At 28.3% G+C, this 27,405-nt stretch overlaps 3 protein-coding genes across 4 annotated transcripts; 1 reads left to right on the top strand and 2 right to left on the bottom strand.

The window, feature by feature from the left end:
- The first annotated feature begins 11,498 nt into the window (after positions 1-11,498).
- Positions 11,499-16,577, top strand: LOC111283691 (agamous-like MADS-box protein AGL65). 2 transcript variants are annotated; one of them, XM_022872278.2, is made up of 12 exons: positions 11,499-11,656; positions 12,341-12,526; positions 13,052-13,111; positions 13,205-13,223; positions 13,332-13,396; positions 13,490-13,505; positions 13,602-13,663; positions 14,366-14,462; positions 14,783-14,830; positions 14,904-15,031; positions 15,266-15,650; positions 16,160-16,577. In XM_022872278.2, the coding sequence occupies exons 2-12, from the start codon at positions 12,342-12,344 to the stop codon at positions 16,217-16,219; spliced, it is 1,125 nt and encodes a 374-aa protein (XP_022728013.1). In that variant the 5' UTR covers positions 11,499-11,656; position 12,341; the 3' UTR covers positions 16,220-16,577. The 2 variants fall into 2 exon arrangements, with proteins under 2 accessions (XP_022728013.1, XP_022728022.1); XM_022872287.2 differs by lacking the exon at positions 11,499-11,656 and adding an exon at positions 11,763-12,256.
- A 185-nt stretch (positions 16,578-16,762) lies between these two features.
- LOC111283711 (chlorophyll a-b binding protein P4, chloroplastic-like) lies at positions 16,763-18,024 on the bottom strand. The gene is made up of 3 exons (XM_022872304.2): positions 17,645-18,024; positions 17,151-17,566; positions 16,763-17,057 (listed from the first exon to the last, which is right to left on the bottom strand). The coding sequence occupies exons 1-3, from the start codon at positions 17,848-17,850 to the stop codon at positions 16,921-16,923; spliced, it is 759 nt and encodes a 252-aa protein (XP_022728039.1). The 5' UTR covers positions 17,851-18,024; the 3' UTR covers positions 16,763-16,920.
- Positions 18,025-20,352: 2,328 nt separating this feature from the next.
- Positions 20,353-21,203, bottom strand: LOC149514121 (uncharacterized). Its single transcript, XM_089745758.1, has 3 exons — positions 20,968-21,203; positions 20,774-20,826; positions 20,353-20,604 (listed from the first exon to the last, which is right to left on the bottom strand). The coding sequence occupies exons 1-3, from the start codon at positions 21,182-21,184 to the stop codon at positions 20,353-20,355; spliced, it is 522 nt and encodes a 173-aa protein (XP_089601884.1). The 5' UTR covers positions 21,185-21,203.
- Between the last annotated feature and the right edge of the window lie 6,202 nt (positions 21,204-27,405).

Raw genomic sequence — 27,405 nt, 5'->3', positions numbered from 1 at the left:
ATTTAGAAATATTGAGAAAATCTTTAAGTTAAAGAATTATATTAAAATTCTCTAACATCTAGGCAGAATTTAAGATAACTCTTTTCACTCGAGATTTAATACAATATCCCTTAAAATGAAATAATACTCTTTATAAAAGATAATTGTTGGTGACTCTCCAATATCTAGACAGAGTAACAAAAATCATTTCTTTCGAAATATTTTTTTATTTTAAAATTGCATATTTTTAAAAGTAAGTAAATAAAAAAATATTTTGTACGAATAAAGGATGATACTATCAGGTAGCAAACAAATATGCAAAATGAGTGCAAACAATAACAAATAAATGCAATTAAGCTAATAGGTGCTATGTATAATGATAAAATGCAAACTTGAAAATGGATTCTTAAATATAATGATACCACCTTGACTCTCCAATATCTAGGCAGAGCTTAGGTATAACTATTTATATTTAAAATCCTATTTTATTGTTATACCTTTTATTTAATTAGTTATTAATCTCATTGTTAAAGCGAATTAAGGACCCGTTTGAAAAACTTAATGGAATAAACTTTCCTAAATACCCCATCATCTAGGCGGTATTCGAAAATAAATTACTCAACTTAAGATTTTTATACGTATCCTTAAAGTTTTAGAATGGTTTTGAGTAAGGGCTTGGGCAGAGGTTTTAAAGGTTAGGGTTTCAAGATTTTGAAGATTCGAATTTTAGGGTTTTGGTTTGAGTTTTAAGGTTTTTAGGGTTTGGTTTTGGGGTTTGGATTTTAGGGCTTGAATTTTAGGGTATGAAAGGTTTAGGGTTTTGATTTTAAGGTTTAGAGATTTTAGGGTTTTGGTTTTAAAATTTGAGTTTAGGAGTTTTGATTTTAGGGTTTAGAAATTTTAGGTTTAGGTTTTGAAACTTTTGAGGTTTGGATTTTAGGGTTTTGAATTTAAGGGTTTGAATTCTAGGGTTTTGGATTTTAGTTGTTTGGATTTAAGGGTTTGGATTTTAGGGTTTTGGATTTTAAGGGTTTCAATTTTAAGGTTTTGATTTTAATTTTTTCAATTTTAAAACGTGAATATCTCTAAAATTCCCCACATCTAGGCGGATTTTCGGAACAATTTCAATTTTTTTTTATCATTTTTCAAAAATTAAAAAAAATCTCTCTTTTTTTTTATGAAGATTTATTATTAAAAAATCAATTATTATTATTATTATAATTAAAAAATTTTTAATATAATTTCTCAGCATCTAGACGAAATTATATATATTTTTATTCTCTTAAACATCTAGGCAGGGAAAATAAAAATATTCTATTATTATTATATTAGATTATTATTATTATTATTTTAGCATTTTTTATATAGTTATTTTTTTATTTTATTTCATTTTATTATCAATAAAAATAATCAAATATTTATTTTAACAAATTTAAAAATTTATCATGCATAAATATAAAAAAATACTTAAAATAACAAAAAAAATAATATATAAAAAAATTCAAAAATTCAAAAAAAATTTTTTTTACCTGAATCGGACCGGTCAACGATTCGATCAACGATAGTTTGATTGGATCGAAAAGGGTTCGATCAGACGCATAGTTTGATTGAAGTGGTTCAAACCGATTTAGTTGAATCGGTTCATTGCGGTTCGTCTGAACTGGCTTTAGGTTGACTGAGGCGGGTTGGCAGGTCGGTTTGCTGGGATCTCAGGTCGGGTTTGGTCCACGCGCGGATACTTCTTTATTAAAACAGTGTCGTTTTGGTTCTTATTCTTCTATATAAAAGCCAAAGTTTTTTTTTATTCATTTCACACCTTTTCTAGAAAAAAAACTCTACCGTTCTAAAAATCCTCTTTGGCTTCGGCCATAATCCGTCGCCAGACCATCGCGTCGGTCATCTCCTGGGTCACCATCGACGGTCATATCGGTGCTCAAAAAATGCTAAAAATACTCTCAGAAGCTCTCTTCAACGTGCTTTTCCTAGATTTGACCTTTTTTTTTATTGAAAATAGCTCAAAGTTTCTATTTTCCTTTTTTTTTTTAAACAAGACTGATGTGATTTTTTTTTGCTTTTGCAGGTAGCTTTGGCATTGGGTTCCTCCCTACGGAGAGGATTATTATTTTTTTTTTGTTTCTGTTTTTCTGTATGGGTGTATGGGTATGGGTTTCTGATGTGTGGGGATCTCTGGGTTTCCAAGGGTAGTATGACTGATAGGAGAATTCCTTGGGTTCTCTAATCGGTTCGAAGATGTGTCCGAGCCAGAGGTACCAAGAAAAAGAAACTGAGGGTTTTTAAAGAGGCAACAGGGTGTCTAGGATGTAGGTGGTGGGTGTAGGGGTAGGCTATAGGTTAGTTGGTCAGGTGATTGGTCGGGGGCTGGTGAGGGGACTAGACAAGGGTTGGCTGCAGGAGTGTGGGCGACACCACTGGCACCCTAGTCTTTTTTTTTTTCTATTTGTCTTTCCTTTTTTTTAATTTTTTTAAAAAATAATTTTTAATTAATTAATTTTTAATTTTAATTAAACCAATATTATTATTAAAATTATTATTATTATTATTATTATTAAACAAGAATTGAAAATAGTAGACCCAAACAAAACCAGTGTCTACAATATCAACAAAGTTTTTCATGACATGTCCAATGAGCTTGTCATAGTATAGGGCCCGAAGGGTATTAATGAATAGAATAGTTGTTTTTTTTTTTTTTTTAATGAAAGGAGGTTGAACTTAAGTGGTAACATCTTGCCATCTCTGGGTATACTCTTTAAAATTTTCATTGGCCTCCATTTTCATGTTTTCTAAGGATAATACATCTGAAACTATATTTATAACATGCTTGTAAGGAGTAATAAATGCTTTAACCAGATTTTCATGAATGAATCCTACTCCTGTCTAATTGAATTTACCATATGACAGTTGATTCAATAAGACTATCTTAAAAATAATGGATGAGCAATTTATCGCTATTTGTATACCCAATCATTTTTTGACAAAACATCGTGATATGTGCCATGGGGCATTTGATTATATTATATTTTTTAAATTTTGATACCTTAAATTTTGATGGGATTACCAAATTTGGAACCAAATTGAGTTCATTTACATCAATTGTGTCAAAAATATTCATGCCTTCAATAGCTAGTAGCCTTTATTCTAAGAGATCAAATTTCTACTGAGCTTTTATATTTTCAGATTATTCAGATGTGCTTTTCTTTAGTTTTTCTTATTCTTTTGGATTATCTAAATTTGGGACCATAATGGGATCAACATGACTTGTTCCAATATCTAAACCAACGTGTCCTTGACTTCATGGTTGAACTGTGAAGGGAGGTAAATTAAACTAAGCATGTGGTTACCTTTTAGGTTGTGTCATTTATGAATGCACTTGAGGAGAAGTTTAAGCATAGGGTGGAGTAAACTTTGGTGGATACAATGGATCTTCCCAGTCATTGGTGTTTTCTTGGGCTTAGGGCTCTTTCTTAGTGGTCACTTTTTTAGCTACTTTTTTTCTTTTGATCATTTTCCTTATCATGTCCATCATTGTAGCCATTTCTTTTCAAGTTTTTTTTGAAACCTAGTCATTTGTTCTATCAATTCTTGTTGAAATCTAATTATTTGTTCCTACATCTTAAATTGGGTTTTCTCTATTTTTTTCATTCTAGATGCAAGCTCATTTTTCATGATTTCGACTTGTGAGTGAGTGTTGTAACAATAATAAGTAGTCTGATCTATGTTTTTTAACAGCTTAACTATTTTTACACCTAATCGAGTTAAGGGAAACTCTTTGAGATTTATTATTTTAAAGCTTCTGTCTTTTATTCATGATACATTTATTTTAAATTTTTTTTAAAAAAATTTAACATTGGATGAAACACACGTATAATGCATGAATGCATGAATGCAAATGATGTGCTTGTTATGTATAAAATATTTACAAAAGATTTTAATTCTAAACTTGAACCTCCACATCATAACATCTCATTACTTAAATTGCAATATTACAACTTTAAGTTTGCCATACTATCTTACTGAAGACTTTTTATATTCAAATCATGATATTAAAATTTTCAAAGCATCCTACAACTTATACTATTCATAAGCACTATCTAGAAAATTGGTCAAACGTTGGCTATGCTGTCATAGGTAGACTTCTTCATTTACTTATTTAACTTCTTAGGCCATGTCTTTTACTTTAAAGTTGACTTATCTTATCTATTTTACTAGGTGAGTGGCTTGAGATTCCTTCAACAAACATTTTTTTTCCAATACTGTGCTTTTTTGGCTCTAAGTTCAAATTGATCTTATTCTTCTTTCAAGACTTGAGTGGCTTTATGTTGATAGTGTATTTGCTCTTTCAATTAATCTATGAAACCTTGCAGTATCTTCTTTTCTTCCATAGACTAGCTAAGCTTTTCTTCGTTAGACAACAAATTGGATTGAAGTTGTTTTGTGTTCTTTTTGAATCCTTTTAGCTTAGTTGTCATCGAAATGATAGACTTATGTAAGTTTTCAGAAATCTTTTCTTGTTCTCTTTTAAAAACTTTTAAGCCTTCAAATTTTATTGTACTCTTATCAATCTTATCTTTTCACTCATTAATCTCAAGCTGAAGTCTTTTTTTTTTCAAATTCCTATATTTCTTTTTCATTTTTAAATTTATGCTTTATAATCTTCACATCTTTATGGACCTTTTCACGATGGGCATCTTTTTGGTGGCATGATTTCTCTTTTTGGGTACTAGCTTTGCTCTTAATGCGTTGCTTTCTCCTTATCAGATATTTAGGTGTGACTTTCTATCTATCTATCCCTTATGATCTACTCTCTGGGTTTGCTTTCATTTTTTGATAATCTTTTTCACATTTTCCTAAAATTTTGGTTTCTCGAAAGGGAATTCTAATCTCCGAAGGCCATGAGTCATTGAAACAAATTGCTTTGACCCTAATTGACAGCGAACTATTGTTGGAGCATAGCTTATACCTCCATAAGGCCCTAAGAGTGGAACCCACGACTTGTCACCACACTTGTAACCTCTATATAACTTGAGCACTGATGAGATTTTGTAAAATCGATACCCACTTTTCTTTAGACTTTGATTTTGGCCACTCAACATTGGAAAAATTTTTAATTAGCTTGTTTTTATTACTATAAATAGATGAAATTTACCCATAAGATGCTGAAATGACTTTTTGCCTAAATATAGAGTAACTGTGCACACCCTATGAAGTATTCTCTTTTTTTTTTTATAGTGATTTGATGATCTAAATGTTTCTACTAGTATAAAAGAAACATGATTGATTTTGTTGTCCACTTGCTCGAGGAAGTCAATTACTAATAACATAATGTAACCCAAGACCTTTAGAAAAATGATCAAGCTATAGATTGCCAAAGCTATCATTCTCATGCCTTGTTCATCCTTTAAGTGTTTAACGATGTAATCAAGCAAAATTTCCTATGGGATGCAATTACTTTTGCCTTTTGTTTAGATATATGAGTTCATATTCTAAGTGAAAACCTCAATTATCCAATAAATATTTTTCAAAATCCAAGTTTTTAACCTCGCCAATAGATTTTGTCTAGATTGTCGAGATGTAACCATAGCAGTGTAGTATACTTTTTGATCATCAAGGTCATATTTATCTCGTTGAATATGAAACATCTATAAACAAGGTCTCAAAACTAAACTAGAGCTCTTATCAGTTGGTTTTCTATAGGCACGTTAAAAAGTAAAGCAATATGACCATATTTTTTCTTGAAAGCCATATTTCTAGAGGTTGTTACATGACACCAGATCTTGACTAGCTTAAAGATATCATTTTGCTGAAGCTCTAGTTTGATTTCTTCAGGCAAAGTTTCCTTTTCAAATTCTTTCAGACAATTTCCCATTCTACTTTGGGTTTCTGATGATAGAGTCATCACCTCATTAGCCTTTTCATACATGGTAGGCTTTGAAGTTGAGAATATCATAATGGTATTTCTGAAACAAGATAAAAAATCTTTAAATTGATATTGATATATTGACAAGTACATCACATATGCTAGTGTTTATGATGATGAATGATCATGAAACAAAAAGAAAGCAAAACAAATTATTATTAGTAATTGCATTAAAATAAATATTCCCTAATGTGTCTTAATTTAAGGTATAATCTAAAAATGGTATGGGTCTATTTAAAGTTGGTTTCTTAAGGTTCATTATATACATGGTTTGGTATTTAACAAAGGCTAAAAAGGTTTTCAAATTAATCCTCATTATCATCTACTCTAGACTAATAAGGCCCTTGATCTTTACCTATAATAGACTATTGATGAAAAGGGTTTGACTTAAGTAAAAGTATTTCGCTAGCCTAAGTGGAGGCATTATAACCTCATGAAAGTGTAGGTATTTTACTCCCTCATAAAAATGGACAGTTTTGGGAACTGAGTATAAAACTCGTGCATGAATGCAAATATGAATGTGTGTGACTGAACATAACAATTATTAAACGAAATAGAGTCAATAATATAATTAGCAACAACATATGACAAGTAGAATAACAAAACTAAATGAAACCATCAAAATTTTGCCATCTATTTTATTTAATTTTTTTATGAATTTTATTTAATTTTTTTATGATGAGATAAGGAATTAAAATTAGATATCGCAAAGACCGTAAAATGAAAGTTTAGATGACACATGTTTAAATTTTGGCTTGACTCTCTAGTTTCTTTAATGGAGTTATCAAGCTATCATAACAATTTTTCATTCGGGGGGACTCGTTCAATAGACTTGATAAAAGTTTTTAGAGTCGTCATCGATATTGTTTTTGTAAGGTGTGATTGGTCACCAAAAAAATCATATTTTAACAAAAATCTTAAAATTCATTAAGATTTACTAAAAGACATTTAGCTTTGTAAAATCAGAGTTGGATCTAGGAGTATGGTTACAAGTGAAGAAAGTATTAGCACTCTTACGTTGCTTATTCGAAGAATGGTACTAATTAAACATGTGTAATCCTTTGACGATATAGTTTTCTTTATATTTAAATTTAATTTCCTAAAACTTATTAATAACAAAAAAATATTTTTTATTAGTATTATTATTATTTTCACATTCTATAAATTCTCCAATGCTTTGATGAAATTTATAGAAATCTTTATTTTAACATTTTTTTGTTTATTTATTAAAGCTGATTTTAAGATTATCCCGACTCTTTGACGAAATCTCAAAATTTATTAAATAGATTTTAAGATTGTCCCAACTTTTCGATAAAATCTTAAAAATTTTTAAGCTGATTTTATTATCATCCAAACTTTTTGATGAGATCATAAAAATCATTTTTTATTGATGATAATTAAGAACAATGAGATTCTCTCAATTTTCTTTAAAATTTTTACGTAAAAGATTTAATTAAACATTTAATTAATTTTTATTGTGGTTGTTTTTTTTTCTGTTATTATTAACTATTTATTATTGTCATTTTTTTATTATTTAAATAAATCTTTATTTAGCAGAAATAACTTTTTTTTTTATTTTTTGGATTATCCCAACTTTTTTGGGAAAATTCAAAAAAGTGTTTTTAGTAATAATTAAAAGATTTATGTAAAGAAACACTTTTATGTTTTTATTGTTTATTTATTATTATTATTATTTAAATAAATATTTATTTAGTGAAAATAAATTTTTTGATTGTCCCGACTTTTCAATTACATCTAAAAACAAATTTTTTTTAAACAAACCTTTTTTTATTTATTTTTATTAGTCATTGTTGTGTTTTTATTGAAATAAAATTTTATTTTAAAATAATTTTAAGATTATCTTGACTTATCTGTGAAATGTAAATATATATATATTTACTTACATTAAAAAAATTGAACTCTTTCAATTTTCTTTAAAAATTACATTTTAAAAATATTTATTGAAATAATCAATTATTATTTTTATTATTTTTTTATTTTTATTATGTAGCAAATATTTTCTTAAATTATCATAATACTTTAGCGAAATTTAACAAATATTTTACTTGTAAATTTAAAAGAAAAAAAAATCAATTTTTTTTTTATAATTACACTTTAAGATTTTATTCATTTTTATTTTAATAAACTTACCCTTTATTTTGATTTTATATTTTTATCATTATTTATTTATTTCTCTATAAAATAAAATAAATAATAATATCATAAAATAAAAAAATAAAAGGAAATAATAAAATGAAAATAAAATAAAATAAAATAAAATAAAATAAAAGCAAAAAAGAAAAAGAAAAAGGAAACTCACTAACGGTTGGGTCTCTAAACGGTCCACTTGTGGATCCTAGTGTGGGTTAGATTTGATCCAGATGCCAAAGTGGCGTTGTTTTGACAAGTCTACAAAAGGTCTTTTTTTGTTTTTGTTTTTTTTTCCTTTCCTTTTCTCTTTCTAAACCTAGAGTTTCTCTCTCTAAACCTAATCCCTTTTCTATCAGCCATTGTGGCAACTTAGATTTTGACCAATCACCAACGTGTATTGGCTGAAATCTTGAACTAACCAAAAAATTTAAAAAAAATTCTAAATAACGTTCTAATTTCTAGATTTCAGTGCCTAAAAAATTTAATTGATCGTAAAAAAATTCATATTTCCTATATTCTGGCAACAAAAAAAATTCAAAAAAATTTCTACGATGATTCTTAAAAGCTCTTAAACACTTTTTCCCACCCAGATTTCTCAAAAAAAAAAAAAAATCTCCTAAGTTGACTAGATTAAGATTTTTAGTTTTTTTTTTTTTTACTACTGGTTCCTCTATTCAATGAGGACTGTGGTTTTTGTTTTTTTTTTTTGTGTTTTTGGTGCTTGTGTGTGTAGATGTTTTTTTTTTTTTTCTTTTGTAGAACTTAGTAGCTTAATCTCCATTTTTTTTATTGTATTCTCCCTTGAAGTTTTTTTTTTTTTTTTTTTTTCGTGTTCTCATTTGCTTAGCTTTTATAAAACCAATTTAGCCTTCAAATCCTAAATAATCAATAATTCAATAAGACTTTTTTGACCTTTTAATTTGTGTTACAAAATTAAGTCTGTGACAAAAAAAAAATTATTATGACAGATTTTAATTATTAGAGTTGAAAGCAAAATTTTGATTTTTTAATTTTATTACTATTATTATTATTATGGACAAAATAGGTTTCACAAACCATAGTAACCTTTATTATTGAGTTAATGATTAAGGGTTGTGGTTCTTCAAAAGGTTTTGCAGTCGACAACTATCCAGAAAGCAAATAAAGAATTTCTTTTGACTATTGAGAATATTTACAAGTTATTTCAGATCATGTGGCATTGGATGAAAGATGTCACATTTCATGGAGATAGGAAATAACATGTGTCATGTATTTGTCAGAAAAATAAATAAAGAAATGAGTAGAAGGTTGTTTGAAAAGCAAAAGGGTAGGTTGTTGGAAAAAAAAAAAAGAAAAAGCGAGAGACATCGAAAAGCTATAAGGAGAAGAAAATGGAGAGAAAGAAGTAGAGAGATCCAGATAGAAAAATAAAAAAATTTTCTCATTCTATTTCTTCATTTTCTTTTTTACAAATCATTATTTTCATTTATTTTTTTTTTATTTTTTTTTTCACCTAATACTATTTTTTTTTTCATCGAGTTTATGCTAAGGCAACATAAAAAATTAAAAGGCCTAATTTGTTCAATATTTGATTATTTTTTAAGCTAATTTTTGATATGTTTGCATTTTTAGATTATTCTATGTTTGATCTAATTGTCTCAATGCATGTGATGGTAGTTTTTATTTTTAATTTTTTTTTTTATGGTTTTAAGGTTGATTTTTTTTAAGTTTGACAATGTGGAGTTTTTGTTGGCCTTTTTTTTTTTTTTTTTTGGGTGTTAAATGCTTTATTTATATATTTATGATCATCTCACTAATTTTCTTTTCTTTAAAGATTCTTTGTACTTTTTGACATGCAGCTGTTTATATTTTTATAAATTAATTTTAATGATTTATTTTTACATATCTTACACAAAAATAATATATCTTTGCATGCATCTTCTCACTAAGTTTGTGAAGGATTTGTGTTGTTCTACCATTTAAATTGTCATTTTGTTTTAATCTTGATTTCTTGGGTAACGGGTCTAAGATTGATTATTTTAGTATTAATAATTTTTTGAATTAAATTTGATGTTCAATTGTATCATTTTTATTACTCTGTTTAGTGTCTATGAACTTTTCCAAGTAAAAATAGATGAACAACACTTTCATTATTGAATGCACTTTTCTTTAAGTAATAATAATTTTTTTCAATGTACCTTTAAAACTTCAAATACTCTAAAAGTTAAAAATATTTTATCGATCAATTGATAGTTTTCAAAATTTTTTCAAATATGATATAAATTTTATAAATATTTTACAATATTTATTATAACAATAATAATAAATTAAAAAATAATATAAAAATTAAAAACTACGGTGCAACGTGGGCTTCACTCTGGTAGTGTTGTAACATTAAAATAAACCCATGGCTTTGCTCTTGCCAGCTATGATCTCTAACTTTGACAATTGGCTAATTTCATTGGCTGTGAGGTGGTTTTTTTTTTTTTTTATATATATATATATATAATTTTGTAATGTTTTGGGCTTTGGTCATTGGGCCTAGGTTTGGAACTGTAAGGGTTTGAGTTTTTGGATTTAACTTCGTTTTTGAGCCTTTTTTTTGTAAGGGTAGGTATTTGGGTTACTTTGTGACTGGGGTTTCTTTAAGGTCTTTACTGCAGGCTAAAAAATTTTTTAGTTTTTTTTTTTAATTAATTGACAGAAATGTTTATAATTCAGTTTTAGAATTTCACACCGAATTTAATTTAATTAATTGATAGATTATAAAATTAATTTTAATTAATAAACAAAAACGATTTCAAAAAAAAAATTATTTTTGATTAATTTGATTTGAAAATCAAATTAATTGAATTAAACAAAATTTTAACATAAATATAGAGATCTAAATATAAAATAAAAAACATAAAAAATAGATTATTTTATTTCATAAGTTATTAGAGTTTTTAACATAATATTTTGATATTTAAATATTTTATTAAATAATTTTATTTAATTTATTTAAAATATAAAAAATTAAAAGTTTAAAATATAATTTAATTTAAATATATTTATTATTCGATTAATAAAAAAATTAATTGAATCAAAAAAATTAAATTCAATTAGTTAATTTCAAAGTTAATAAATTTAATTTTATTAACAAAAATAAAATAAAATAATTTAATTAATTTAATTTTAAATAATTTAATTTAAAATTAATCGAATTGATAAAATAAACACTACTAATTGGCCTTTTGCTTTTATGGTTGGATGTTTTGGTTCATTTTGAATTTTTTGGTTTTGATAATTCCATTATTTGTTAATGAAACTTTGGATTAATAAATACTTTATTAATTTTAGTTATTTGTACAAATAAGTTTTATTAATGTGATACCGAATTTTTAATTACTTGAAAAAAAATAATTCCAATAATTAGTAATTTTGGGTAATAAAAAACTACAAATGTTATTTGTCTCATACAAAAGCGTTTTCTTTAGCAATTAACCGTTCATTTGCCTGGCTCTCTCCACCGTCTCTACTATCTGCTCTCGCTGAAGAAACGAAATTGTGTCTGGTTGGTCCCGCTCTTTTTATCCACCGAAATCACAGCCTGGCCCTTCCTCCTTCTTCTGTGTAAGCTCTCCTTTTTTTTTTTTTAATTTCTTTTCCTTTTCTTTTATTTTTTTCCACCTTTAGCTTCACCTGTAAGAATATGTCCTTTTTTCCTCTCTCAATGCACGAATTCATCACAACTATTCTTCTTTTTTATTCCTCATTGATTTTCTAATCTGGTTATTCTTAGTTTCTGTAAATGGGATTTTCTTTTTAATAAATTGTCTTTTTCTTTTTCCAGTTAAAGGCTTTTCCTTTTCTTAGAGGGACAAAGAGAAAAAATATGTTTTCTCTCAATTGGATGTCAACAAAATTTTTTTTTTTTGGTAATTCTATGGTCATTTCCTTTCTGGGTTTTTTGAACTTTAATAATAGTCACCTTTAAAACTTATTCATTGCTTGATAAAATGTGCTCTGTTTGTGCGGAAAATGGAACATGATCATGGGTGTCAACAAATGCCCTTTCTTTTCGATGTTTGAACCTTTTTCTATTAGAGTTTCAGTTAAAATTTCTATTTTGAGGACTGTTGTTTGAAATTCTGTTGAAGATCATATGATTGTTTAATGTTGGTGCCTGGGATGAGAGTTCCACTTGCGCAACTTTATTTTTGCTTGATTAAAGTGAGTAAAATGTTGAGATTTTTGGACTTGAGAAATTAAAATATGGGTTTAGAAAATGACCTGGATTTTCTTGTCAATTTGCAGGATGGGAAGGGTTAAACTAAAAATAAAAAGGTTAGAGAGCTATAGCAACAGGCAAGTTACATATTCCAAACGCAGAACTGGAATCTTGAAGAAAGCTAAGGAATTGTCAATATTATGTGACATTGATATTGTCCTTCTCATGTTTTCTCCCACCGGAAAGCCTACATTATTCCATGGAGAGCGCAGGTATTGTAAGAATGGAATAATGGCTTAATTTCCTTGCAGGGAATAATTTAATGTTCCACAAGAAATTTATTCTTCATTTTGCCATAGATTACTTTTTCATGATAGTTATGCTCATCATTGCTATTTCTTGTGCACCCTGGTACCATTTTTTAGAAACATTTAAAGTCTTGTTTGTTCGCAAATTATAGCCACATTCAACCTTTTGATATCTATTGGCTTTCATTAGATGGAGAAATCTGTTTTATATCAATATCATGTATAACAATAGGGTAAGACGTAGAAGGTACAGTGGTAATTTGTGTATGTTTCATTTTAACTGCAGATAAAGATACAAATTCTTATGCAGGTGTGAGGTGTCCCTTGCATTTTCGTTCTTAGACAATTTTGATAATTACTCAAATTAGTTAGTGGTGGACTAGGATTTGAATAATGTATTGTTTGCGATTAGAAGGATAACATGTTTGAAGAAGAAATAAAGTAAGGTAACAAATGGGGTTCCCTTTGTTTCTTGTTTGCTTTTTCCAGCAATATTGAAGAGGTTATTGCAAAGTTTGCACAATTAACACCACAAGAAAGGGCAAAAAGGTGTGCGCTCCAAAATTTTAACTTCTTTCATTTAATTGTCTGTTTGTATTCAAATGGCATTGCAGCTAACTCATTTTCGTTGATTTGCAACAGGAAGCTGGAGAGCCTCGAAGTAAGACTCTTGCGACTAATATGTTCTGCTTCCTTCCTCACCAAGTGAAGCTTAATGCATTATGCACTTTCCTCAAGCTAATTTTGGTTCTTCTTATTGAGAATATAGGCACTGAAGAAAACCTTCAAGAAGTTGGATCATGATGTAAACATACAGGACTTTCTATGTGCAACGTATGTTACCTTTATTTCAGTGTCTTCTGGATAATATGTTTCTGTTTAAGTAAGAGATGAGAAGAATCTAAATTCTTTTTTTGCCCCTTGCAGCAGTCAATCTGTTGAGGTATGAAGTTTGCTGTCATTACCTGTGACCTTTTTGATGTTGGATTTTCAAGTTATTTTTAATTTTGTTAGGTTTCTGGAAAATTGCTATTTTCAGGAAATGACTAATGAAGTATCAGTGTTGCAAGCTCAGCTTACCGAAGTACAGAAGAGACTGAGGTGCACCTTTGTGGCTTTTGGTTATTAAAGTATTGCTTTTTCTTGTTGGTTTTGTTTGGAAATGTTATAATGAGTAACTAAAATCTTACTTTTTTAGTTATCGTGTTACAGAAAATTATATTTGTATTTAATTTCATAAGCAGCTTCTCCCTATTCTACCTCCCCAGCTTTCATACCAGAAGTATAATGATCAGAGCCTTACAGGCTCTCATGTTTTTAAACTCTAAATAATAACATCAATGCAGTGGAAGACTTGCAACCTTTATGCATTATAACATCCTTTATACTGAGCTTTAGACCCTAATGAAATACTTTTCTTAGTTGGGTGTTTTAGGTCAATGTTTTCTCAAGGACAGAAAATACAAGATGCATTGTCACTTAACTGACTGAAAAAGTAATAGTCATTCTGGTTCTAAAAACCTCATTCAGCGCTATGTTTTTGCCACAACTCAACCTCTGTAACTGTTGTCAATCAATAGCTGGCTGTAAGCTTTGGATGATAGTGATTAATTGTTGATTTTGGTTGTAACTTTATGTGCATTCTGTCTATCTCCTTTATTTAGCTATGTTCCTTCTTAACCGTTTGTGTTTATCGGCACAGTTCGGGCAGAAACATGTGCGTTAACATTCATATTATCACTGTAGGAACATGATTTATTTTCTTTATGGAGTAATTGTTATATTATCATGCAATGATTTCAGCTACTGGAGTAATCCAGATAAAATTGACAACGTAGAACATCTTAGGCAGATGGAAGATTCACTTAGAGAATCCATTGAGTGTATCCGTATACACAAGGTATGGTGTTTTCTTTTAGTAATAGTGACCTTTCTGCAGTGCTTTTTATCTTTCAAAGTCAGAGATGCACAAACAAATATACACACTTGCTCACATGCATAGATATATAAAGTATAATCAAGATATTGCATGTTACTTGGTTCAAATGATAGTGCTGTTAAACTGCATTAAGGGTTACTTATACCAGATTCTGATGAAAACTGTTTGGTTCTTTACCCTTGTGATCGATACTGTTAAAGAATGCTAATTGATTTACCAATTGAATAGAATCTGAGCCATATTTTCCTATAAATTAGTTATGCCTACTACTTTATTTGCAGGAAAACTATGGAAAGCACCATCTTATGTCACTAGAATGCAATAGCCAGGTAGCAAAGTATTTACTCTCTCTCTCTCCCTGTGGTTTGGGAGAAATATCTTACCACTTACTCTGGCTTACAGTTTCAGAATGGGATACCTTTGCCTATGATGATTGGTGGGACGCAAGAAGCCCAACCCGTTACATGGCTTCCCAACAATGAAAATCAACATATGTTATTGCATAATGAACCAAACTTTCTACCTCATCAGTAAGACTGTTTTGGATATGTACCTTCAAATTCATTTCCTGTTAGTCTTTTGGGATATTAAACTTTATGAATATAAATTTCTACTTGAAAATAACCTTGAGTCTCATGGCCTACCAGCAGACAAATTGTTGTTTTTATCTCAAATGTATTGCTGCAGAAGTAGCATATAAATCGCATTTTGATTTTTTGGTGTTTCTCTTGACCATTAGCTGACAAGTTTGTTTTTTGCTTCAGAGATACAGAGTGCTCTGCAGATGGCTCCCTTGCCGGCTATTCTGGTTTCTTTGTCTCTGGTAAACAAACAGAGATAGGGAGTTCAGGACAAGTTGATAATGTAGTACAGGAAAGTAATGCCCTGAATGAGTTAGGGAGTAATGCTTGCTTAAGTGTGGAACTTGGTGAGCAATATTTCTACCCGCCGTATAGTGCTTCAAATTTGCAAGATAATGAGAAGCTGAGGCCAGAGATGGAGGCTAACTTACAAGGAAATCCTGCTGTTTTCCAAGTTATTAACAACTTTGAGATCCCTAGACCAATGTATAATAGTGGGCATCAAGCTTGGGTATCTTCTTCTGGCCCTTGTAGCATTGCAATGTTTGATGGGAATTCTTACCAGCAGGTGAAGATTTTCTTTTATCTGATCCATCCTCAAATCTATAGAATATAAGCTAGTGGATTCTTTTATTTTCTGTACTTTTAGTGATGCCTAGTTAAACTATTCAATCATGTCGCAGTTTTAGATGATAAAAAGACATTGAAAGGGATAAAATCTACTTGTCCAACAATTTTTATGGATTGTCTTCATTTTTTAGTAAAAATTTTTGGCTTAGATCGTAATCTGCATTCCTGCCAACAGTGCCATTAGCCAATGATTTTAACGTTGTGATTATCTGTCCTTGCTAATTCCCTTCAATACAATCATCATATTCATGTCATGACAATAATGATGAAATTAATGGCAGGAATAAACTCTGCTCTTTTCATGCTTTTAGGGCATCAACAAGCATATACTCAATTTTGTTTTATTAATCTAGTTTTAGTTCTCACTTATGATACTTTTAGTTTATTGTGTTCAAGAAATTGAGTCTGCCTGCAAAGTCAATTGATTCTGACAATTGTTTGTTGCAGCAAACTGATTCAACTTTCATGAATCAGACACCTCCATCTGGTCAGTGTCACAATTTGTAGCTGAAGGACTTGCATATGTGCATCAGAATCTGAGCATATCCTGCTTGTGGCCATTTGTTTTGATAGAATTGGTCCAATAATGGAATTAATAGGTGAAACATGCAGCACTGCCCAAGAGATGGACTAATGTCACCTGGTCATTTTTTGCTGCTAAACATATTTATTGTATATTTAGTGTAACCGTTACCAGATTACTGGCTTCTGTATGTGAACTCGTTTTCTTTTTTTGTTTTTGTCTTTTATTTTTCCTAACACAATTTTCAAGGGGATGGGTCTTGAAATTATTGCCCAGTCCCCCAACTTGTACACTATAATACTCTGTAGAAAATGAAAATAACTTTTGCTACCATTAGTTTCAGTTGAAATGGATGGTCTGCTGGGATCCTTTTTATTATTATTATTATTTTGATATAAAGGGGATTGTAATCGATAAGAGAAAGATTGCAGATTTGAAGTCCGAATTTGTAAAGATTGTTATTTTGTCGTTTGTATCTACTGCTCTAATTTCTTTAACAGGCAAAAGTGTATAATTTGTGAACGAAGTTGATATAAATAATACTAAAATAGATGCAATCTGGAGTTCCCCTATACATTGAAGGTTCCTTGTTTACATGTAATGTGCTTATATCTTACTCGAAAAGCATTCACTCGAGTTTACAAAACACAGGAACATTGATCTACAACTCAAACTTCAAATCGATTTAGTAACCCCTGATTGTGTTGATGATTGTGTTGTGCCATGGGTCTGACAGGTGCTGCAACAGATTCTCAAAGGGCCCTTTGCCAGTTACATTGTATTGAACAACAAATCCCAAGAATGCCAGCATTGCCAATCTCCCTGCATAAATCAAACAACACAAGCTTAGCCCAGTTATATATACAAATATTTCACAACTAAATAAACCAGACTCTTGAGGTATATTATATATACCATTGGCAAGCTCCTTTTCCTTGGCCTCAAGGGTCGGTGCAAAGTTGAGGGGGTTGAAAACGCTGCCAGGGTAGCCACATTCATGTGGAGGCAAGCTGTATTGCTTGAAGATAGGGTCTTGGTTCACACATCCTGGGTTTTTAATGTCTTGCCACCTTCTGATCTCCACATAGTGGAACAAAATGAACTCAATAACGAAGAGGGTTGATGAGGATGCAAAGTATTCTGCTTTCCCAGCATCATACCATTGAGGAGCATTGATTATACCAATCTTAGTGAAAACTTCAGGCAAAATCATCCCTACAACGCCCAACATAGCCCAACGACTGTTCACAAGCTCAGCTTGAATATACCATTTCAAGTTCTCCGGGTCCTCAGCCAGTCCAAGAGGATCAAAACCATTGTCACCAGGAAGACTGCAAGTCTATACAGGTTTAGTTCCCAGTTCATAATCATTAAATGACTTCAGCTAGATAATTATTAAAAGAATGTACCTGCCGTCGAGGTAAGCTGGTGAAGGCAGGCCTGGCAACCACTCCCCTTTCTTGGCTTCAACTCTGAATGAGCTAGATGATTTAGAATCCATTGGTTTAAAGGAAACTTTTCTGTTTAACTTACCAGGAGACCCAGTAAGAAACCTTGTTTTCAATGCCAATGGCCGGAAAACGGCAGCTGAGGCTTGTGTTGTTACCGTAGCCATGATTCAGGGTGGAAAATGGGTGTGGTGTAAAGAGGGAGCAGCAGGGATTTGCTTTGTATTTCAATCTTATGGAGCATTCATGTGGTTGTCATTAAACGTTGGAAGCTGATGGTTGTTTGATTGATTTTTTGTGGATCCAGCGGTTGAGGTGAATTGAGGCTTATCCCTTTATCTGGGTTCCATATCCACAAATCTCTTTCCTTGTTGCTGTTGATCGAGAAAATATCATCTGGGACCCATTTTGGGTTACATAGGAAGATTCCTATGCCACGTGGGATATTTTACACCAATGGTTTCTTGACATGTGGCTATCAAGGTTACACCTTAGCAAAAGATATCCATTGGGAACATGACAAAATAAGAATGGTCATATTTTGTCCTTAGTCCTTGTACTGTTTATTTTTTAGAATTTAATTTCAGAAATTTAATTTTTATATTATTATTTTTAAAAAATTTTAGTTCAATCATTAATAATATATAAAGATTAATTTTTTTAAAAAATAATATTATAAAAATTAAATTTTTTTAAATAATAGTCATAAAAATTAAATTTTAAAAAATATAAAAATATAAAAACTCATGACACATTTTAACCATTAAGAATAATTGAAGCAGGATTTCCTGTAAAAATAGAGTAAATTCCGACTATTACGTTAGAATCTCATTGCCATGCCATCCATTCAATCTTCAAAGATGATAGAATATAAAACAAATTTCCTCTATAGCATTAGAGTTTGATCTATCTTCCTTTCTTTTATGAGAATATCATTTATAATTAAGTACTGTAATATATAAGTAAAATCCATTAAAATATAACGTGAAATAAAAATTTATAATTAATAAATTTTTACATAATTTTATATTATGATTAAATAATTATAAAATTATATGTGGTAATTTAATTATCCTTAACCATGTTTATAAACACCCGTTAATAACCGAACCTTTAAAAAAAATTGCAGACGAAATACACTCACTCACCTCATCTTGATTAATTAAGTAAGCATAAATATTGTGCTTTAATTTTCCTGAATATTTCTCCAATTTCTAAGATTTTTATGTGCATTTCATCTTTTTCTCTTCTTCTATAATTTTAGAACTTCTACATGCAAACATCAGGAAAATCTTCATGTTTATATGTATACACCGAAAGCCTCAACTTAATACTCTTAATTGAAAAATATCTTTATTGTAGGGACGACAAAGTTAATGGCTTCTCATTTTCCCACCTCATCCATAGATGATAGATTTTTTTTTCTCCCAACAAATATCAGGGAGATGTAGAAATTCTCCAAAATGTTTAGCTTGATATAGAATTATGATTCGATTACAGTATTATAAGAATAATCTTTTATATATAAATAGTATTTTCTCAAATTCATAAATACATAATTAGTTTTCTTTAACATATTAAACATAAAGAAGGATTCACTTGTATCAATGCCAAATTAAAAAGTTTTGTTTTTTTTTTTTAATTATTGATTTTAATAAATCAAAAGAATGAGAAAATCAAGTGAAAAAAAAAAGAAAAAAAATAAGTTAATTTCATCCTTTGGATTTATTAAAATTAATAATTTAAAAAATATATAAAATTAAAAAAATTTATATTATTTTATCATTTTTTATATGCTAATGGTTTTACATATCTCTTAACATTTTTTTATATTTTTTTCAATAATTTATCAAGATCACATAAATGAAAGTATTCCAATACTTTTTTAATGTTTTAATTTATCATTTAACAATATATATAAAAAAAACTATAAAGAGTGCTATATGTCCATTTCTAATAAAATTATCAAATTTATATTTGAAAAAAACATGACGGTCGATTTTTTCTATTTAGATTTGATATATGATATTACACTATCTTGCATGTGGAAGGATACATTCATGCTGTCAAACATAGTTTCATATTGTGTAATTTTATCTCAATTTTTTACTTTATTCTTCAATAAATTGTAATTGTTAATTAAATTTGAGAAGCAATATATTATTTTCAATTTCGTTCACTTTTCTCTCTTTTTTATTTTTTTTTTAAATTTGTTTCTTTAAAGCTCAGTTTTTGCTTTTAATCGACATTGTATATTTAAGAATTCAAATTTATTTTATTATAAATAAATAAATATTATGTTTAGATAAAAAAATTCATGATTATTGATCTGAAAATTCTAATTGAAAATTATAACATAATATGCAGAGGCAAAGCTGGTAAATTGAAAAGGGGAGCAAATAATAAATTCAAGAGAGAAGAAAGGACCAAGTATAATATATGGTGGGATTAATTACAATTCTATGAGGCTAAAAATTTTTGTGGAGCTGTTGGCCATGCCTGTCCCCTTGGCTACACTCTAGTACTATATTATAAATTTTGAAAACTTGAATACAATTTTGAAAAAAAAAAAATTAATTTGTTTGTATTTATATATATATATATATTTAAATAGATAAAATAAATCTGTGCACCGCATAAATCATAATCTAATTTGTTTATAAAATATCTTAAGAAAACGAGAAATTCCCCAACTCCTTTGCATCTATGAACCCATCCTTATTTCCATGGAATAGATCAAAAGCTTCTTTAAACTTCCTTAGACTTGGTTCCTCTTCCTCGAGCAGTCCAGCAATTTTATCTGCGCTTAGATTGTCTTGAATTTCAAAGCTTCCTAATTTGCATATCTTTTTCAAATCTAAGAAACAGAGATTTCGATGACATTGCTTTCTGTTTGATCTCTTGTAGTTTAATCTGATAAGCTACATTAATATTGTTGCTGTTGGTCCAACATTTCTCAATTGGTTTTAAATAATAGCACTTATGTGAATGAAAATTAAAAATAAAATGAACATAAACATAAACATGCATAGAAATAAATGGTTCGGCCGTGATTATCTATATCTACGAGAGAAAAACTCAAAGGGTTACATTGTAAATATTCTGATTGTATTCTGATTTATATAAAAGAGCAATGGAACTCCCTTTACAAAGAGAAGATTTTATCTAATTAGCAAAATAATCTCATACGACATCATAATTTCCGATGTTATTCTAATTATAATATCATAATACGTAACTTTTGCTTACATAATTATAGAAAATTACGTAATATTGCCTTTAACATGGACGTTTAGCGGTTATTGCAGGCCAGGCAGCGGTCCAAATACAAGAAAAGATTCGCAGGAAATATTTGAATATAGTAACTATGCAATGAAAACTTGAATAGAAATCCTGCAGGATGATCACTAAGTTAAGAAAGACAAGGGATAGGATGATTCCACACAACGAAATTAGCTCAGCTGCTGCTGCTGCTGATGATGATGACTTCTTTATTTTCATTTTGGTAGTACCATTAACCGAGGTCAAAGGAGGTGAATGGAAGGATCTTGATTCTCTATGACAAACCTGCATTATCGCTGTCTTCTTCTTTCTAATATGACCAGAAGGACAAGAACAACTGCAAAATGTTTTCAAGTGTGTATCCATGATTTTGCTGGAAGAGCCCTGACATATATATATATATATATATATATAATATTTGGAGAGTTCAATTTCCTTGGATACGTTATAAGCGTGGGGAAAAAGACAAGGAAAAACGATGCAGGAGAATCATCCCCAATTTCCACCCATTGACGTTGATTACTAGTTGTTCTTTCTTTTATCTTTATTTCTTGTTACCTAAAGGTTGCATCTTACCGTCTTCATGGTACATTACTACTGGTCTTTGGGACTAGAAAATGGGCAAAATGGCTAGAATCTTATATACAATAAGTTTATGGAAATTTCCAGGAAGATTATTTGTATTTTTTTTTATCACCTGACGGGAGCTTCGATTTACTTTCACGGAGACGAATAAATCTAATGTGTACAAGACAGGATATATACATATATATATATATATGTATATATATACACACATACACACACACACTTGTGCAATATGAACACCAAAAAATTTCTAACTAAAGTTTATTCTTTAATTATGGTTATAAATTTAAGGCATATGCAACAACCATCAAGCCTTAATTGTTATGAATGACTTGAAATTGAAAGAAAAAAGCAATTGAAGCACGGAATAATATTCATTGAGAAAATATTTTCTTCTATCAAAATCTGATTCTGAAGCTAATTAATTAATCTTCTAAGTTCCAATTCTTTTATTCCTTTATTTCTCCATTAACTAAAGTTCAAAACTCCCAATTGGATGCAGGTTGGTATGGAGACAAGTATACCAACTATTAGGTTTATTAGAAGGAACATGTGATGTGAAGGGAAGGAAAAGGGAGCGGAAGGGAATTTGTTATTGTCAATGTATGGAAATTAAGCAAAGGAAAAATAAGGAAAGGAATAATTACTTGTGAGATTCTGTTTTTTTAGTGGTAGCATTTTTCCATAGTTATTGTGGATGAGGACTAGGAATAAAGATACTCGAGTAATTGAACCTGGGGCTATTGGCCAAAAAAATAATAATAATAGATTTTAATTCAAATAATTCATCTATATTTTTTAAGAGATAATTTTTTATGAAGATCCGTATCAAATCGACGAAATATTATTTGTTTTGATTCAAACATCTCATAATTTTATTTTATACAAAGTATCTCACCATAATGAATTATCAAAATATCTTGATGTAGAATTGAGGTATTATATTTCCAGCAAAATTGGAATTTAATTTTCATTACTTGTAAATTCTCTTTCCTTAATTTTCCTTTAACCTTTGCTTCAGACGTATAAAAAAGCAAAGAGTAATTTGAAGAAAGTTAGAGTAAATAGTTAAAGCTTGTAAAAAAGTCATTGGAAATTTCATACGAAACCAAGAGTTTAACTAATTGCAAACACTATATTATATAGTTTCCGTTTAAGTAGCTAAAGTCTTTATTCAAATGTTATATGCGAAACCAACATGCTTATGCAATTGCTCGTTCATTTCTTAAAACAAAGCTAAATTAGCCTATTTGTATGCATATGAGAAAATTCGGGTTTGTATACAATAAAGTTATAATATATCAATCTTAGTTTAAAATCATGAGATATCATGATATCTTATGATTTATCATGATAAATTGTAAGAATAATATAATTTTAAAAAAAAGAAAAAAAAAAAAGGGAAGAACAGGTTAACAAGTAAACATTAAAAAAATATATACAATTTTATTTAATTTATTAATTTAAAAAATAAAAAATGATATATTTTTTAATTTTATAATATCAAGTTATTTTACCAAATCAACTTAATTAATTAGTTTAATAATATGTTTTTATACTTTTTTTATCCTTACATTTAGAATTATAAAATTTTTTTTCAAGGATAAGACATTTCAAACTTATTTTACATATAAAGATATGAAGTTTATGATTATTTTCATCTTTTTACATTAACAATTTTTTATTTAAAATTCTTTTAATTTAAAAATATTAATTTTTTTCATATTATCAAGTTAATTATTTATTTTAATTTTTTGTTACGCTTGTTCTTACTCTTTGTTTCATTTAGAATTATCATAACTCTTTCTTAAGATATTACAACGTTAAATGATATAATTTTACGATTATTTTTACTTTTTTTTTACTTTTTTATGTTAAAACTTATTTTTGTTTTGAAATTACTTTTTATTTATAATAATAATTTTTTACATTATCAATTTAATTATTTATATTATAATAATATATTTTTACACTTGTTCTTATCTTTTATTATGTTTAGAATTATTACAATTTTTTGCTTAAAGTGTTACAACACTTCTAATAAATTTTATATCAAATGATACAAATTTTAAGATTATTCTCACATTTTTACGTAAACAATTATTTTTTTATTGAATTATTTTTTATTTATAATAATTCTTTTAGATTGTTAACTTAATTATTTACATTAAAATAATATTTTTATGATTGTTCTTATATTTCATAATGTTTAGATTTATCATAACTTTTCTTTAGGGTGTTATGATAGTTTTAACGTATTTTACACCAAATGATACTAATTTTACAACTATTCTCACATTTTTATCTTACAATATTTTTAACATATTTTACATTAAATTATACTAATTTTACGATTATTCTCACATTTTTACGTTAATACTTATTTTTAGATTTAGAATTATTTTTTATTTATAATGATAATTTTTAATATTGTCAATTTAATTATTTATATTACAATAAAATATGTTACGCTTGTTCTTACATTTTATTATATTCATAATTATCACAATTTTTTTGTAAGTGTTATGACACTTCAAACATATTTTAAGTTAAGTTATATCAATTCTACAATTATTCTCATTTTTTACTTTAACACTTATTTTTTGATTTAGAATTATTTTTATTTCTAATACTAATTTTTTTACGTTACAAATTTATTACATTTCAATAATATCTTTTTACATTTGTTGTTACTTTTCATTACGTTTAAAATTATTATAATTTTTTTGTTAAGGTACAATGATATTCTAACCATTTTATGTAAGATAATACCAATTTTACGATTATTCTCACTATTTTATGTTAACTTTTCTTTTGTTTAAATTATTTTTTATTTGTAATAATAATTTTTTTTACATTGCCAAATTAATTATTTACGTTATAATAATATCTTTTAGAATTTGTTATTACTTTTCGTTACATTTAAGAATATCATAACTTTTTTTTAAAGGTGTTATAGTACTTCTAATCATTTTACGTCAAATGATATCAATTTTACGATTAGTCTCACCTTTTTCATACTAACACTTATTTTTTTGTTTAGAATTATTATTTATTTATAATAATAATTCTTTTATGTTACCAAAAATATTATTTATGTTATAATAATATTTTTTATACTTATTTCTACTTTTTATTATGTTTAGAATTATCATAACTTTTTGTTAAGATTTTATGACACTTCTAATCCAATTTACACTAAATGACACTAATTTTATAACTATTCTTATCCTTTTACGTTATAGCATTGTAACATATTTTACACCAAATGATTCCAAATTTTCAATTATTCTCACCTTTTTACATTAACATGTATTTTCTTGTTTAGAATTATTTTTTATTTATAGTAATAATTTTTTTATGTTATCAACTTATATTTACGTTACAATAAAATCTTTTACGCTTGTTCTTATCTTTTATTATATTTAGAATTATCACAAGTTTTTACGATATTTTTAATATACTTTATACCAATTAATACTAATTTTATGATTATTCTCAATTTTTTATGTTAACACTTATTTTTTATTTATAATATAATTTTTTGTACGTTATCAATTTATTACATTTCAATAATATCCTTTTACATTTGTTATTACTTTTCATTATGTTTATAATTATTACAATTTCTTTCTTAAGGTGTAATGATACTTCTAACTATTTTACGTTAAGTAATACCAATTTTACGATTATTCTCACTATTTTACATTAACTCTTAACTTTTTATTTAAAATTATTATTTTGCTTATTGTCAACTTAATTATTTATGTTATAATAATATTTTTTATGTTTGTTATTATTTTTCATTACGTTTGTAATTGTCATAATATATAGATCCGTAAATTTATATTAGAAATAATGGTCTTAATTTTTAAATATTGAAAATAATTCTTAAGATTCTTCCATCAATTTGATAGAATTCTTAAAAATATTTTCTCACCTTAAGAGTATTCAAGAATCTCATTTGTTTTCTTGAAGAGACTCCGTCATCGAAAATATTTAATTATTTTTATATTTAAGAATTTTTCATATTTTTTATTGAAAATATATCTAATTTATCCACCATGTCATAACGTCTAGATCCGAAGATCTATCGCCAGACATTGACTTTTAGGAGTCGTCACCAATCTTTTTTATCTAGGTGCGATTGGCCACCTAAAGAATCTGTCCTTTCAGGGAACACCTAAGTTTAAAGGTCCTTAAAAGAATAGGTTCAGGTCTACAAATCAAAACAGGATACGGGAGTTCGGTTATGTGTGAGAAAGGTTATAGCACCCTCACAACGCCCATCAAAAGATGGTACCAGCTTAAATTTGTGTTATCTAAAAAGTCTTAAAATTTTACCAAATAGTTAATTGTTGGAAATTATTCTCAATTGACTCTAATACTTTTAGCAAAAAATTGAGAAAATTTTCTCACCTCAGGAGTATGCAAAAAAAACTATTGTTTCACTTGCAGAGGCTCCGTCGTCGGATTAGTTAAAGAAAAATCAAAATCAAAATCAAAATAGGAAGGAAAGAAAGAATGATCGTTCTTGCGTAGGAAAAAATGATACTTTCAACTTTTCCCCAAAAATATTTTTTTGAAAATTTATTTTTAAGGAAAATTGATACGTTCAACTTTTCCTCAAAAATCTCTTTTTTGAAAATTTATTTTTAAGGAAAATTGATACTTTTAACTTTTCCCTAAAAATATTTTTCAAAAATTTTGATTTTCAAGGAAAATTGATACTTTCAACTTTTCCTCAAAAATATTTTTTTGATTTTTATTTAAAGAAAATAGAATAAAATAAAAGTGAAAATAAATAAAGATAAAAAAATAAAGAAAAATAAAACAAAAATAAAAATAAGATAAAGATAAAAAATATTAAATGAATATAACCTAATAAATAAAAATAAATAAATAAATTAAAAAAATCTGAAAAAAAAAACTTGGAGCGACTCGGCTATCGGCTCGGCTCGGCTCAAGGAAGAGAAACGGCTCAGGGGGCGGCTTGGAGCTCGGCTCGGCTTGGAGGAGGCACACACGCGTGGGTCAGGAGGCGGATCGACGCTCGGGTCGGGTCGGATCTCTATAAAACGCGCGGATCCTCTAAGTTACTTAAGGCCAAAACGATGTCGTTTTCAGAGGTATAAAAGGCACTTCCCTCTGTTTTTCGGTAGAACGCTCCCTCCTCTCTCTCTCTTTTTCTTTTTTCCTCTCTCTTCTCTCTAAAAGGCCGAAAAATTCTGGTTGAAGATTCACCGGATTCTAGGTTTGTCATCGAAATCTGGGTTTTTTCACCGGAAGTTCGTCGGAAGTTGGCCGGATGATCACCAGTTTCTGGGATTCTTCGTCGAAAACTGGGTAGGTCACCGAAAACTTCAAGGTTGGCCGGAATTTTCATCGAAAAATTTAAACTTCACCGAAAAATTCAACCGAAATATGAAATTTTCCAAAAATTCCCAAAAAAAAATTTCAAAAAATTCCCAAAAAATTTCTGATGATTCATAGAACTTTCCTAAATCTTTTCTTAACCTTTTATACTCTTCTCTACGCCTTTTCCTCTCAAATCAGTAGCTCTAGCTCACTGTTTTCTGTGTCTAGCATCTGTTCCAAGGGTTCTTTATATAGAGATTGATCAGGAGTTCCTGATCAATCCCAATTCCTCCTTGGACGGGAATTCAATCTTTGAATCCAATCTGGACTCTCTTGATTGGATTCCCCTTCACAGTGGGATTCTTTCACTTTCAATCCCAGCCCTCCAAAATCAAATAAAAAAAATAATAGATAATTAGAAAAGATAGGATAAATAAAAAAAATAATAATATCAGATATACAAAAAATCAGATAAACGAAACAAGGAGAAAAAA

This window comes from Durio zibethinus, chromosome 17 (assembly GCF_047325235.1).
Source record: "Durio zibethinus cultivar Kanyao isolate XHJ-2024 chromosome 17, ASM4732523v1, whole genome shotgun sequence".
Taxonomy (NCBI): Eukaryota; Viridiplantae; Streptophyta; class Magnoliopsida; order Malvales; family Malvaceae; genus Durio; species Durio zibethinus.
This window is presented reverse-complemented; position numbering and strand designations above follow the sequence as displayed.

Excerpts from the sequence above, each read along its gene's own strand:
- LOC149514121 (XM_089745758.1), bottom strand. The coding sequence starts at position 21,184 with ATGAAAATAAAGAAGTCATCATCATCAGCAGCAGCAGCAGCTGAGCTA. Across the intron at positions 20,827-20,967 it reads AATAACCGCTAAACGTCCAT|GGAGTTCCATTGCTCTTTTA; the intron begins GTTAAAGGCAAT and ends CTCTTTGTAAAG. Across the intron at positions 20,605-20,773 it reads ACAATCAGAATATTTACAAT|CTTATCAGATTAAACTACAA; the intron begins GTAACCCTTTGA and ends ATATTAATGTAG.
- LOC111283691 (XM_022872278.2), top strand. The coding sequence starts at position 12,342 with ATGGGAAGGGTTAAACTAAAAATAAAAAGGTTAGAGAGCTATAGCAAC. Across the intron at positions 14,463-14,782 it reads AGTGTATCCGTATACACAAG|GAAAACTATGGAAAGCACCA; the intron begins GTATGGTGTTTT and ends CTTTATTTGCAG. Across the intron at positions 14,831-14,903 it reads CACTAGAATGCAATAGCCAG|TTTCAGAATGGGATACCTTT; the intron begins GTAGCAAAGTAT and ends TCTGGCTTACAG.
- LOC111283711 (XM_022872304.2), bottom strand. The coding sequence starts at position 17,850 with ATGGCTACGGTAACAACACAAGCCTCAGCTGCCGTTTTCCGGCCATTG. Across the intron at positions 17,567-17,644 it reads CCAGCTTACCTCGACGGCAG|TCTTCCTGGTGACAATGGTT; the intron begins GTACATTCTTTT and ends ATAGACTTGCAG. Across the intron at positions 17,058-17,150 it reads GGAAAAGGAGCTTGCCAATG|GGAGATTGGCAATGCTGGCA; the intron begins GTATATATAATA and ends TGATTTATGCAG.